At 46.1% G+C, this 15,185-nt stretch overlaps 1 protein-coding gene across 1 annotated transcript in view; it reads left to right on the plus strand.

Annotated features, from left to right (window-relative positions):
* The first annotated feature begins 3,211 nt into the window (after positions 1 to 3,211).
* The window catches only part of RAB43 (RAB43, member RAS oncogene family), a 30,033-nt gene continuing 18,059 nt past the window's right edge, over positions 3,212 to 15,185 (plus strand). The window contains exon 1 of the mRNA XM_030206081.1: positions 3,212 to 3,681. Coding sequence (XP_030061941.1) covers positions 3,478 to 3,681 — 204 coding nt within the window. The 5' untranslated portion in view covers positions 3,212 to 3,477. The remainder of the gene's footprint in view (positions 3,682 to 15,185) is intronic.

The following is a 15,185-nucleotide window of genomic DNA, read 5'->3' on the forward strand; positions in this document are numbered from 1 at the left end:
CTACTAAGGGGTGTGTTTTTAGCTCACACTGAGACACTCATTATGGGTGCCTCAACATTTAGCGCCAGCCAGTGGCGTAGCCAAGGGTGTGCCAGGGTGGGCCCAGGCCCACCCACTTTAGGCTCAGGCCCACCCAGTAGCAGCACATCTATGATGTGGTTGGCAGGGATTGCCAAGCCCCACTAGCTGAAAACTCCCAACAACTGTTCCTCCTGCATACCTTGTAAATAGCAGCGACTGATACACCAGCCCCACCGCTAAAACGTTAGTGCATCTTAGTAAAAGACCACCTTAGTGGTGCTTAAATGGCAACTCCATTAATTGAGTAATAAGGCCAGTACCGGGTATACCTCTATGGTCTGTGCCCCGATCATAACTGGACAGATCTGGATGGGCTAGAGTGGGGCTTTGACAGCAACTCCAGTAGTCGGGGAATAAGGCCACACTGTCAGACAGACTTCTAGTCTGTTCCCCGAAAATGACAAAAAGAAAGATCAAGTATGCATGTGTGATATTGCATCATACCATATGCTATGAGTTTATTTTGTTTGGCAGACTGGACGAACCATCCAGGTTTGAATTAATAGACCACAACATATATTTATTTGAAGTCAAAGAACCTGAACCAAAAACATGCTGTCAACTGAAAATATGCAATACTATTGTAAGTTTTTATTTTGAAGTTGGAATCGGAGTTTGTACATTATTAATAAAAAAGGTATCATCTTATTTTCTTTTCCATGTTTTATTGTTTGATTTCTATTGATTACCTCTAAAAGTGGACTAACAAGGCTACCACACCTCTCTACATTATTACCGAGACTGACACAGAGTCCACAGCCCAGCCACGGGAGACCCCCCCCATGCCTGCCCCAAATTTAAAGAAGACAACAGTCTGCTGGGGGGGGGACACCTCTCTACATTATTACCAAGACTGACACAGAGTCCACAGCCCAGCCACAGGAGACCCCCCCCCCCCATGCCTGCCCCAAATTTAAAGAAGACAACAGTCTGCTGGGGGAGGGGTTGGAACCTCCTTCCAAAGTTCTGCCCTGGTCCTCGGCTTCTCTAACACAGCACTGGATTTAGAGACACTATTCACATTTTTCACATGCACCCTCTGAAGCTAATGCAGTTCCCCCCCCCCCCCCACAATATTCTTAGTTGTATTGGCCATCTGCATAATAGTCTCCACTCCCAAACCAAATCAAAAGTCTGCCAGTAAAATTCAAAACTCCTGTGTTTTTCTTCTTTCTTTCCAAATTTTATTACATCAGGGAAAAAAATAGTTTCTCCTGATATCATGTGACAGCAACAGCAGCGTGTGACAGTTTATGGCATGGACGTAACCGTGGGGGAGAGCAGGCTGCATACTGGCAGCTTAGTGACACAGAACCCCCCCCCCCCCTCCCATTTATTATCTGCTTGTTATTCATACCGTGTTTCCCCGAATATAAGACACTGCCTTATATTAATTTTTGCGCCCAAAAAGGCGCTAGGTCTTATTTTCAGGGGATGTCTTAATATTTCGGGGAAACACGGTTGGCCCGCCCACCTTCCCTCCGTCGCTCCTGCAACTACCGGTAACCCCCCACCCGAGGTCGCCCCCCCCCACCCGAGATGGCGACCCCACCCCCCTCCGTCGCTCAGAAACTAACCTGAACTTAAGCCTCCTTTCACTTTCCTTCCAGTTCGCAGGAGCAGCAGGGCAGGGCAGGCCTCTCCTTCCTTCCGAGCCCCACCCTCGCCTGACGTTACGTTACGTCAGGCGAGGGCGGGACACGGAAGGAAGGAGTGGCCTGCCCTCCTACTGCTGCTGCTTGCTGCGAACTGGAAGGAAAGTGAAAGGAGGCTTAAGTGCAGGTTAGTTTCGGAGTGACAGAGGGGGTTGGGGTCCGGCGACTTCGGGTGGGGGCGCCATCTCGGGTGGGGGGGGACGACCTCGGGTGGGGGGTTAGTTTCAGAACGACGGAGGGGGGCCCGGCGATCTCAGGGGGGGGGGGACCCTACTTACCGGGAAAAACAAAACTTTGCTAGGCCTTACTTTCGGGGGAGGCCTTATATTTTCTAAGGGCACCAAAAACCTCGGTAGGTCTTATTTTATGGGGATGCCCTATTTTCGGGGAAACACGGTAGTAACATAGTAGATGACGGCAGAAAAAGACCTGCACGGTCCATCCAGTCTGCCCAAGAAGATAAATTCATATGTGCTACTTTTTTATTTGTACTGTCCTCTTCAGGGCACAGACCGTATAAGTCTGGCCAGCCCTATCCCTGCCTCCCAACCACCAACCCTGCCTCCCACCACCAGCTCTGGCACAGACTGTATAAGTCTGCCCAGCACTATCCTCGCCTCCCAACTACCAGTCCCGCCTCCCACCACCAGCTCTGGTACAGACCGTATAAGTCTGCCCAGCACTATCCTTGCCTCCCACCACCGGCTCTGGCACAGACCGTATAAGTCTGCCCAGCACTATTCCCGCCGCCCAACCACCAGCCCCGGCACAGACCGTATAAGTCTGCCCAGCACTAGTCCCGCCTCCCAACCACCAGCCCCGGCACAGACCGCTTGTTATTCTACTATTATGTTTCATCATTATCATGCTGCCTAAGATCCTTCCGTTACACTAAATGTCTATTTTCTAATATATTTCCACCATCCATGTTGTACTGTAAGCCACATTGAGCCTGCAAAGAGGTGGGGAAATGTGGGATACAAATGCAATAAATAAATAAAAAATAAATTTGTGCCAGAGAGTCTGCTGTTGCTCAGTGCTCCTATAGCCCAGCTCCTACAGGTGACCGATTAGTTGCTCCCTCCAAGTCAAGGAAGTCCGGAAGAACTTGTTTTTGTTTGTTGTAGTTTTTGTTCGATGACAATGAGATTCTAACTCATAGGACCTTCTTTGTACACTGCCTTGGGCTTGGGAAGGCGATTTGTGTAAATAAATAAAACAAATATCTTGTGAAGCCTGAAAAGAATCCGGCACGCACAGGACTACAACGTGCTCCTACAGGTTTTCCCGCGTTTCTTTTGCTAACAGTTTGTGCAACCCCCCCAGACCTACATGCTCGATCCTCATGCTTCCCTGCTGAATAATTAAGGAAGGACATCACACAGCCCTTCTTCGTTCTCGCCGGGGTCCTACAGGCGCTCTGGAGACAGCTATGTGCGCGCGACACGCGCAGGCGCAGCGCAGGGCAGCTCAGACGGGCTCGGGCTGCCTGTAGACTTGTGTCTGCGATGTCGGTGGGCGCAGTTCCGCGTTGTCAGTTTTCGCAGGTGCGGAAACTCCACGTCAGTTTTAGCAGTGTCACTGTGAACTTCTCCCCACCTCCTTATCTCTTTGTCTGTGTTGCAAAATAACTCCCCCATCCCCCTCTTTGCTTTTGTATCGCGGTGGACGCGCTGATCCCTCCTCCGGAGCTGCCTATGCGCTGCTGCTGGAGCCGGGAGCGCGATCTACTACCGGCACAATGTCCTCCCTGTCTCCGGCTGCCCTGGACTCGGATGAGCTCTACGATTTCCTCTTCAAGATCGTTCTGATCGGAGATGCCGGCGTGGGCAAGACCTGCGTGGTGCAGCGCTTCAAGACGGGCATCTTCGTGGAGCGGCAGGGCAACACCATCGGGGTCGATTTTACCATGAAGACCCTGGAGATCCAGGGCAAACGAGTTAAGGTAAGCGCTTTGTGCCAAAAAGCAGGGGAAAAGTTTTTAAATTTTAAAGGGCTTTTGGTTGTGGACGATCTCCGCAAGCGAAACCTTGGGACTGAAAGTTGCCGGCAGTTTTGGAGCAAGCAAAGTGCTGACTGCTCTGACTCTTTAATTGCGGGAAGGTTGTTCTGGCTTGCGGTGACTGGCAGTTACAGTGTTACTGTTACAGCAGTTTGGACTGCAGCTGGCTTTCTACCGCAGCCTTGTGTTTTGCTCCCCTCCACCCCACTTTATGCAGTTTGGGATCATTGGATCTGATGGGGTGGGGGGGGGGAGGAGAAAGAAGGAGCAGAGAATAGCAAACAAAAACTGCCAACAAACTCTTTTTGGCACATACATCCCGGGGCAATAGGTGACGGCTGTTGGCAGAGTTCAGTTATCCGGCTGGAGTGTGTACTTAAAGCAGGAGGAGCGATTTAGCAAAAGGTGCGATTCCTCCCGGGCGCTGGGTTTTAATCTGTTACCAGACTGGGGTGGATAGACCAAGAAATACGTCGGAGTTGACTTTTGCTTTTCCGATGTGTGGGATTAGGAAAAATGAGTTTCGTGTCAATTTTTTTTTTAAGCAGCCCATGACTTCCCTGTTTTCATGATGGCAGTCAGATGAAGCAGTATAATTTGTGCAGGAAACGTGTAAAGGATATTCAAAAAAACCCCAGCTGATGTGAGGAGGGGCTGCACCTGTCAGGCGATTGTACGGCCACGTGATCCGAGTTTCCTGTTGCTCGGTTTCTGAGTCAATGGCTCAGTTCTGGAGTGTCTCTTTTAAAACAAGTTGCAGTGAATTGCTTCCCGGGAATAGGTTCAGTAGTGCTTATGCCCTGCCCCGGGTCTCGACGCAGGTGTTGCCACACGCTACTCTCTGGACTGCAGTGTGGTTGTTCCACGTGTCCTTGCAAGAGGAAGGAACTTTGTTTTGTTGTTTTTGTCTTAACAAGCAAACATTCATTAGGCTTTAAAATGGGTCTAAAACATTGATCTTTAAGTATCACATATTTATATGCTATTAGACCAGAAAGATGGAATATATCTACTAAATCAGACCATCTGCCCTTCCAAAACTTTTGAATACATATACAGTCGAATATAATACGCTTAGGAGTACCTTGTTGAGATTGACAAGACCAAGGTAAGTTGGAAATAGAAGCGTTAATCATATGTGACTTGAGAGGTGTCTATAAGGATCTATGAGTGAAGAAATACAGAGATTGTGTTATTGAGGAGGATCTGGAGCATTTAAATAAAGAACGCCATACCTGCTCCCAAGATTTGTTAGTGATAGATTAACCTCTTCCCAGCATTTGCGTAAGCCCACACATTTAGTAGGAAAGTTGTTTAAGATGAATTTGTATATATGGGATGCAAACATGTCCAGAGAATTGAAATTGCTTGGACATATTAATAATCTCAGGAGTATGGGACAACTTTTGTATTTGTAATTTACTCTTCCTCAACATTGTATTAAGCTGTAACCATTGATAAAAGTGAGTATCTTACAAAGAGAATTCAGCTTTCATAACTGAGAATGATTTCCAAGTGTGATTATTTACATCAATGAAATCATTGAGATCCCATATACCTATGCGTTGCCATTGTGATCAAGAGATTGCTTTTTATTAATTACAAATGTGGGATTATTCCATATAGGTATACATGTGGTGCTGTCCCGGGATACAATCGTGCTTATCAAAAGAGGATATTAATTTATGAGTAGTGTTAATGATGAGTGGAGGAGTGGCCTAGTGGTTAGGGTGGTGGACTTTGGTCCTGGGGAACTGAGGAACTGAGTTTGATTCCAGGCACAGGCAGCTCCTTGTGACTCTGGGCAAGTCACTTTAACCCTCCATTGCCCGCCGCATTGAGCCTGCCATGAGTGAGAGAGCGCGGGGTACAAATGTAGTAAAAATTAAAAAAAAAATTCAAGGCAATGCTTTTGGGAAGGTGCATGCCAATGAAATGAGAGTGTACCAGTGGATCTATAATAAATTGTTCAAAAATTAACCACCTAGGTAAAGAGGTAGTAGTGGAAGGAGAGATCCACTCAAAGCCCTGACGAATAATGAAGGCTTTATGATAAGAGATCAGGAAACCTTACCCCACCCTGCAATTTAGGATGCTTTACCTTACCTAAGGAGATTCTGGGTGTCCTAAGATCCCATAAAAAAATTAGCAGTTTTTCTAGCTTTTTATAAAAAGAGCTAGGAAAGATGAGAGGAATCATGCTTAAAATATATGTAATTTTATGTACTATCATCATCTTAATAGTGTCAAGCCTACCCCACTATGATAAACTGAGCAGAGACCAAGATGAGAGGGAACTTTCAACTTTAGCTATAATCTTATCAGAGTTAAGTTTAATAGTGGTAGGGAGGTCTGTATCAAAAAGAACGCCTAGATATTTGATAGAGGAGACTACTACCCACTTAAGGGGATAACCAGAAATGATAAAAGGAGTACAGGCATCATTTAGAGGCATTAGCTCAGTTTTATCCCAGTTGATTTTATATCCTGACAGCCTTGAAAATTGGGAGATTAGCTGAATAAGTGCCTCCATAGATGCCTGTAGTTTAGTGAGGTATAACATTATATTATCAGCATATGCTGAAAGCTTAACCTCATCCTGACCCATATGGACTCCAGTAATATCATTTGAGGTTCGAATAGCAGCCAAAAGAGGTTCTAAAGCCAGATTAAACAGTATAGGACGGTGATGGCGAACCTATGGCACGCGTGCCAGAGAGGGCACGCGCGCAGTCGCTGGTCCGCCCACTCTCCCAGCACCAGTTCGGCCTCCCTCCCGCCCTCCCTCCAACCAACCAAAGAAGCATCAGGCCGCCCGCCCGCCCAACTGTCCTCCCTCCCTCCTTCCCAGCACCAGGAACACCCCTCCTCCTCTGAAATTTAAAAAGTGTACCGTCCTACTCCTCGGGGTTAAGGCGGTGTGCGTCGGCAGCGGCAGCAAAACGCGTGTTCTGTGCGCGCCCTTTCTGTCTCTCAAGCTCTGGTCCCGCCTATGGGAACAAGGAAAGCAGAGCTTTGCCAAAATCATGACACTAACAGTATGGAAGGAATTATGACAGGTTAAGAACACTTGGTATGGCTCAGTCAGCATAGAGGCCAACTGAAACTGTTTTTTTTCCATTTTCAGCCAAAAGCTAAACTGTCTAAAAGCATGGCGGGAGGCGGAGCTAGTGTGGGAGAAGACACAGGAAGGGAGGAGGGCCGGGCTGGGGCTGCTAAAATTTGAGTTTTTTCGTGCCGGGGGGGGGGGGGGGGGGGGGGAAAGGCGACCTCTGGAGGGGGGGGGCCTTTGCCCCCTCCTGATTTTTTTTTTTTTTTTTTCCTTTTGGTGCTGAGGGAGAGGGGAGCAGCAGCGACCTGGGGCGTCAATAAAGGACGCCCCTGACGCGCGTTTTCGCCCCCCTAGTTATTTTTTTTAATGCATTTCACTTTTAAACTTGTAGCTGACAGCCCTAACCTTCTCCTGCTTTAGACTTAATCCTACCCACCCTACCCCTCTACCCACCCACCCCTAGAGTGACATGTCTTATATAACCTCCCTATCAACCCACTCATTACTTTACCTCACCCATTTCTATTCTTCTATCACCTTCTCCCACTACTCCAACCAGAGTTACACCTAATCACACTGACCACCCTTCAACATCTTCTGTCCTTCTGTGACTGTTCTCTTGTGCTTGACTGCTTAAATATTTTAAATTTAAATGCTTTACTTTTTGTCTATTAGATTGTAAGCTCTTTGAGCAGGGACTGTCTTTCTTCTGTGTTTGTACAGCGCTGCGTACACTTTGTAGCGCTCTAGAAATGTTAAATAGTAGTAGTAGTAGGTACAGACTTCTCGTTAGATTTCCTGCGTAAAGGCAAACGGAAAAAGTTAGTGCATCTCGTTTCAATGGGGTTTTTACACTAATTGCTCATCTCCATTCCGTTTTCATTAGCTGCTAGCTTCCTCGGTAAAAGCCCTTTGATGCATGCAACGGATCAAAATTTCCTCGTTGGAGGGTCATTAAGGGCTCATTAAGCTTTAGTGCATCTGCCTAGTTCTGTACCTTCTTTGCTTTTGGGAAAGGTTTGTTTGTTGATATCTTTTAAAGCGTTTTAATGTCTATCCTATCTTCCCTTGTGCCTTGCAAAAGTTTTCACACCCTTGTAGATTCTTCCCGCTCTATAAATACAATTCAGAGTACATTAAAGTAAAAGTTTGTTTCACTGATCTACACAACATACTCTATGCTTTCAAACTAAAAAAAACAAAAAAACAATTAGGGAAATATTCAAAAAGTACGCAATATGCATAATTATTTTTTTTGAATACTTCTGTAATTGTTCTTTCATATTGAAAGTGTAGAGTGTGTTGTTATCAACATCATTGCATCCCATAGTCCATATGGACTGTTAGAGACAGTGTGTTGTGTAGATCAGTGACAGAAACTATTGCATTTTGAATTTGTATTTTTTAGACTGCTGAATGTGGAAAATGTACAAAGGCATGAAGACTTTAGCAAGGCATTTTAGTTAACTGCCCTTAATGATACCTACCATTTATTATGAAAATGACTGGTCTTCAGCAGGGAATGTTGATGAGATACAACTGCAGTCCTGCGAAGTGAGGTCTTTTTCAGATGGGGACATTTTAAAATACATTGGCTTAGACAGTGAACTGGGATGAGCCATGGCCTGACCCAATATTTTGCCCAACACGGCTTCTGTAACTAACATAGTAACATAGTAGATGACGGCAGAAAAAGACCTGCACGGTCCATCCAGTCTACCCAACAAGATAAACTCACATGTGCTACTTTTTGTGTATACCTTACCTTGATTTGTACCTGTCCTTTTCCGGGCACAGACCGAATAAGTCTGCCCAGCACTATCCCCGCCTCCCAACCACCAGCCCTGCCTCCCACCACCGGTTCTGGCACAGACCGTATAAGTCTGCCCAGCACTATCCCCGCCTCCCAACCACCAGCCCTGCCTCCCACCACCAGCTCTGGCATAGACCGTATAAGTCTGCTCAGCACTATCCCCGCCTCCCAACCACCGGCTCTGGCACAGACCATATAAGTCTGCCCAGCACTATCCCCGCCTCCCAACCACCAGTCCCGCCTCCCACCACCGGCTCTGGCACAGACCGTATAAGTCTGCTCAGCACCATCCCCGCCTCCCGCCACCGGCTCTGCCACCCAATCTCGGCTAAGCTCCTTAGGATCCATTCCTTCTGAACAGGATTCCTTTATGTTTATCCCACGCATGTTTGAATTCCGTTAATGTTTTCGTTTCCAACTAGAGAGCTTGGGGGGAGGGCCAATTAGTTTGGCTCCTGATCAACATGGCAGTACAAAACCAAATGCATTTATGGCAGGGAGAATTAGTAGCAAAAGGGCAGCAGTTTGACACCATTTCAGCCTGTTGGATCATATGATCAGTGCTGTTCATTTGCACCTTCTGTTCACTTAATAGCTTGTGCCTGGTTCTCTTTGTTTTTTCCTTGTGTAACTAAAGTGGGGCTGACTGGAAGGACAAACCTGAGCAATTAAGCTACAGCTAGCTGACAAGACCATCTGCCCTTTGGTTCAGCAAAGTACACATGCAGAACATGACATTTTAATTTCGCCTCTTCCCCCCCCCCCCCCCCAATCTATTGCAAGGCCAGACACTAGCCTTGATTGTCCCTTGCCAGCTCTAGGAGGTACATAGAAGGCCAGATTTCAGCAGAGCAGAGGGAGCACCTTGGACAGGGAAGCGTACCTTACATGCCCAGTTTTTTCTTTGGCTGGCTTCTGAACAGGGATTAAGTTTAGCTCCAGTTGTGTGGCTTATGGACAAGGATTCTTGTTGAGGTCACTTGAAAATGATAAAGCTGTTGGAGGCAGCTGTTTTTTTCCAAACTATGATTTTTTTTTTTTTGGGGGGGGGGGGATTTTGCTCACACCTTTTTCAGTAGTAGCTCAAGGTGAGTTGCATTCAGGTACACTGGGTATTTCTCTGTCCCAGGAGGGCTCACAATCTAAGTTTGTACCTGAGGCAATGGAGGGTTAAGTGACTTGCCCAAGATCACAAGGAGCAGCAGTGGGATTTGAACCGGCCACTTCTGGGTTTCAAGACTGGTGCTCTAAGCACTAGGGCCACTCTTCTACTCCTATGATGAAACACAGAAAGCAAGAATCGTACATTTTGGTTTTATGCAGTGCATTTTTTCTAGCAAAAAAGGTTCTGGTACTCAAATGCCAGGCCACCCTTCAGGGTTGGGGTGATCACTGAGAGACCCACCCCACCATAAACAGGCCCCCTGCAATCAGTCACAAAGTCTATGACAAGACAGAATTGGTGTGTAGAACCTGAACCCTATCCTTATAACTTGGGTTGCTTGGGTCAATTTTAGCAGACAGCGGAAAAGGTGCCGGTACTCAGTACCTTCTCAAAAAAAGCCCTGGTTTTATGGTAAATTGTACAGGGCTTTCCCCAGTGTTTTGGTAAAACATAATGTGCCTTCCAACAGAGGGGTGCAGTTACTAACATGCTACTGTTAAAAGATGTGTTATTTTTACCACAGGCCCCATTTTATGCAGTGAAACCATTACTGATAACTGGGGTTAGTAGTAAAATAACGTATCTTAATGGTAGCCCTTGTTAGCAACTATGCCCCAGAGATGGTAGAGCTGTCTACACACACTGTGTGGTGTCACTCACCTGCATGTAAAGCTACTCTTAAACCAGTCTCCTACAGTGATATACATCTTACTGGTAAACCATCCTGCAGTATCACCTGTGGAGGGATGCATTTCATTTAACCAACCTGCTGTGCTAATGAATTTCTGGAGCTTGCCTTCCAGTGGAGAGGGTAGCTCTGTCCACACACTCTCATGTGCTTACTTGGTTTTGTTCATTCATTTATTTATTACTTAGGGGCCCTAATGCACAAGATATGATAAAAGCGTTTTGTGGTGAGTTCCACTTTTCCGCACGCTAACTGCATTATGGTGATGCTCTTCCATGCCCTGCCCGGTGCATGCTGGGATGCACTGGTGGGGGCTTAACTTCCATATAAGGGTTAAGCCCTGCCCAACGCATCCCATGATGCATCGGGCTTGGCAGAGCACCACCATTTTTAAGAGGCGCCCGAAGAGGAGAAAGGGAGTGTTAGTCCCTCCCTCCTCTGACTTAAAGGTTGGGGGGGGTGCTGAGAGCTAGCGGTCCCATTGGACCACCAGGTCTTTTTAGTGTTTGGGGGGGGGGAGGCTTAGGTTTCACAGGTCCAGGAGAAAATCCTGGACCTGTCAAACCTCTTCTGCTGTTTGGCTGGTCAGGGCTTTTTTTTTTTTTTGACTGCCTGGACATGTCAAAAAATCTTCTGCGGGAGGATTATGTCTTAGGCGCATGCCCAGGCACAATCCTCCCGCAGAAGTACCCCCTATGATCAGAGCTAATAGCGCACCTAAATTTGCGTGCTTTTAGCTCTGATCATAGGAGTGTTAATGCCCCAACCTGTTCCAACACTAATTTTAGATCGCTGTTTGGAGCAGCCCAGGGCTTCTGATCATCTGCACCTCAGTGAAGCTGCTCGCGTTATTAGCTGTAGATTATTAGAGAAATCTGCAGCCTCTCAACAATCTGTGTGTCATCCAAAGACAAAGAACATGACAGTACAATAGGCACAGATGAACTAAAGTAGAGCTGTTTACTGTAAGAGATGACGTAGGTTTAAAGAGAGCAAATCTGGGAGATAAGAGGTAGAAGCTGGAAGGCTGGGAATGGGATCATCTGCTAGAACATACAGCTGAGAGACATTTTACCTGCCCTGGCTGAAGTGAAGGATTTTCCTCAGCTTTTTCACACAACAGCCCCTATTCACTTCTCTCTCCCCCACCCCTTAAATACTCAGAACAGGAAGCGGACATTTCCAGAACCACATACACAAGCTTACTGAGACAGAACAGCTTATTCTCACAGTTGCAAATGAGGGCTGCTGTTTTAGAACTGTTTGAAGGTCAAAAGGTAGAATTCTTGATGTTTTCAAGGGCAGCGCTTCGTGTGCTGATGAAGGCTGTTTAGTGCCCTTGCTTACAAAGCATGGCTGGCTACCCATGTGCCATGAGATGGTCTGCATCAGTCATCATCCCTAATACCTTCAGTGGCAGCAAGGTCTATAGTAACAACCCAAAAATGCATTAAAGTTGGTCTGTGACCTGGCTGATGTGATAACAACATTTCCTCCTGAAAATCCCCCATCTCATTCATACCCATTTCGGCTCAATATTATCCTTTAGAGTGGAACTGTTAGCTGAAGGCTGCCCTCCCCCCTGCATTTTGAGACAGTCTATCTAGAGCGCAGCCGTTGCATTGGTAGGGGCACAAGAGGGTTTGACCACAACTTATATGTGATCCCTGGTGTATGTACACCCTGAGCTTGGTCTGTAGGTGTTACAATTGAGCAGTGACTGGGACTGCCTCATTCCTAGAAGCCATGATTAGGGCTGGTGTTAGGTATTTAGGGGCCCAGGGCACAAAGCAGGAAGGGAGCCCCTCAGCTCACCTGCAACCTATGCTTGGGGCATGGGAACCCTGGGCAGTTTCCTTGTTTGCCAACCCCCAACATAAGCCCTGGCTACAATCACCGCCTTCAGAGCACTTCCGGATCCTAACAATCTGAGGAGAAAATACCAGGACTGAAGTCAGATTTCCAGCAAAAGTGTGACAACTCCGATTGTACTTTGTAGGATTTGATGTCTGTACAGGAGCAGTTTACACTAATTTGTAACCAGTATAAAAACTCTTTGGCCTATCAAACATTGCTGAAGCTGACCTCATCTGCAGTTCTGTCACTTAATTTACGTCACGCTTGGTACCGAATGCTAACCAATGATTTTAGTTTGAAAACAGAGGTTGAAATTCTAGACAAATGTCTACCACAGTGACAAAACATCACCTTTAGAAAATCATAGTTCATCTTTAAACATGTTGCTCTGTGGGTAACCTTTAAATCAGTGAATGAGGCTGAGCACCTTGTGATGAGCAGGTACTTAAGACAGTCCTTAAGTACTGAGCAGGTCATATTTGCTCTGTGGGTAACCTTTAAATCAGAGAATGAGGCTGAGCACCTTGTGATGAGCAGGTACTTAAGACATTAAGTACTGAGCAGGTCATATTGTCCTTAAGTACTGCAGTAAAGAGGTGTCTGTACACACCATCAGGTTATGCAGGATTTTAATTACTGCTATCTTTCATAAGCCACAGTGCAGAGGTTATTTTTTATTTTATTTATTTAGATTTTGCTCATAATTTTTTCAGTAGTAGCTCAAGGTGAGTTACATTCAGGTACACTGGATCACAAGGAGCAGCAGTGGGATTTGAACCGGCCACCTCTGGATTGCAAGAGCGGTGCTCTAACCACTAGGCCACTCCTCCACTCAGCAACATTCCATGTAGAATCTTCAATATTTATTTAGATTTTGCTCATACCTTTTTCAGTAGCAGCTCAAGGTGAGTTACATTCAGGTAGTCTGGATATTTCTCTGTCCCAGGAGGGCTCACAATCTAAGTTTGTACCTGAGGCAATGGAGGGTTAAGTGACTTGCCCAAGATCACAAGGAGCAGCAGTGGGATTTGAACTGGCCACCTCTAGTTCTCTAACCACTAGGCCACTCCTCCACTCCAGAAGATTGGTTCTGTTTATAAGTACTCACAACTCTGAGCTGCATGTACTATTCTTCTCCATATGATCTTAACTCACCCATGTGCTGCTGACATTTGTCTTCTCTTAACTTTTTTTTTTTTTTTTTTATTTAACTGTAATTGTTTGCCTTTCCAAATTCCAGCATATTCCTCCTCCAAAGGGCTTAGAACTTAAGCTCATTTATTAACTTGTGTTACTGTTTTAATGTTTGGTGATACAAGAAGTGCATAATTACCGTAACAGGCCTCGCTGAGAAGAATGGCGCTTGCATTATTTAAGATGCATTAAATAGATTAGTAACTAAGGGGGTCTTTTACTAAGGCGCGCTGGCGTTTTTAGCATACGCTAAAAATAGGCGCATGCTAAAGATGCTAATGTATTCCTATAGACGTCTTTAGCGTTTAGCGCACACCTGTTTTTTTAAAAGCGCGCTAAAAACGCCAGTGCGCCAAAGTAAAAGACCCCTCTAAGGCTTCTAAGTTTCTACCTGGGATAGTGGAGAGTGAAGTGACTTCCCTAAGGTCACAAGGAGTGGCAATGGGATCTGAACTAGAGAGTTGCACGGGGACAGAAATCCAACCTGTCCCCACTGGAATCCAACCCGTCCCTGTAGGGAATCTAAATCATCCCCGCCCGTCCCCACAGGGAATCTTACCCATCCCCGCAAGAATTTAACCTGTCCTTGCCCACAAGAATTTAATGGTAGATTAAAAAAAAATCCTGTCAGCTCTCTCAGTCTCTGAGTTTGAGCCACAGCACTGTAGGCAAGGAAGGAACGGAAGTTGGAACACTCTGGTGCGCACATGTAAGACTTCTCTGATTCACTGGCACTGTGTGCTAAGAGATCACCACATGCATGCGCCAATAGGTCAGGTGACATCTGATGCTTGTGCCTATGTCAGAGCTGAGGTTTGCGCATCAGCCCAGGGAGCAGAGAGGATTAATAGTAATAGTAAATGACAGCAGATAAAAACCGGATAGGTCCATCCAGTCTGCCCAATAGTCACAATCTTTATCAATTCATGATTTAATCAACAATGAATGTGATATTATATACTTGATTATGGTCTTTCTATGGCATTTCTGGGACATAGACCATAGAAGTCCACCTGGCCCTATCCTTATGCTCCAATTGCTGGAGTTGCCCTCGAAGCCCACTCCAGCCTATTTATCTTCTACTACTACTATTTAGTATTTCTATAGCTCTACAAGGCGTATGCAGTGCTGCACAAACATAGAAGAAAGACAGTCCCTGCTCAAAGAGCTTACAATCTAATAGACAAAAAATAAAGTAAGCAAATCAAATCAATTCTCATTTGCTGGACACAGACCGTAAAAGTCTGTCCAGCACTGTCCTCATGTTCCAGCCACTAAAGTTACTGTCTAAGCCCTTTCCAGCCCATCCTAAACCAGATTGCCATATATGAGACACAGACCACACAGGACTCCCTATCGGCCCTAGTTCATCACAGCCAGAGTCACCATGTAAGTGTCACTCGACACATCCACACACATGCAGCCATTTAAGTTTAGGTTTTTTATAACTTCCATTTTCTAAATAGAGATCCTCTGTGTTCATCCCATGCCTTTTTGAATTTCGTCACCATTTGTATCTCTACCACCTCCTTAATGGAGGCTTTCCGCATCTGTGCTGTTAAAGCAAGGAGGAGGAGGAGACAGCACTCAAAGAACTTGGTACTCGGTAGGTGAGAGGCTGGCTCAAGTGCAGCATACACTTCCACGAGAACCCCACAGGAACTGCTTCCGTCCCCAC

This window comes from Microcaecilia unicolor, chromosome 6, assembly GCF_901765095.1.
Source record: "Microcaecilia unicolor chromosome 6, aMicUni1.1, whole genome shotgun sequence".
In the NCBI taxonomy this organism is placed as follows: domain Eukaryota; kingdom Metazoa; phylum Chordata; class Amphibia; order Gymnophiona; family Siphonopidae; genus Microcaecilia; species Microcaecilia unicolor.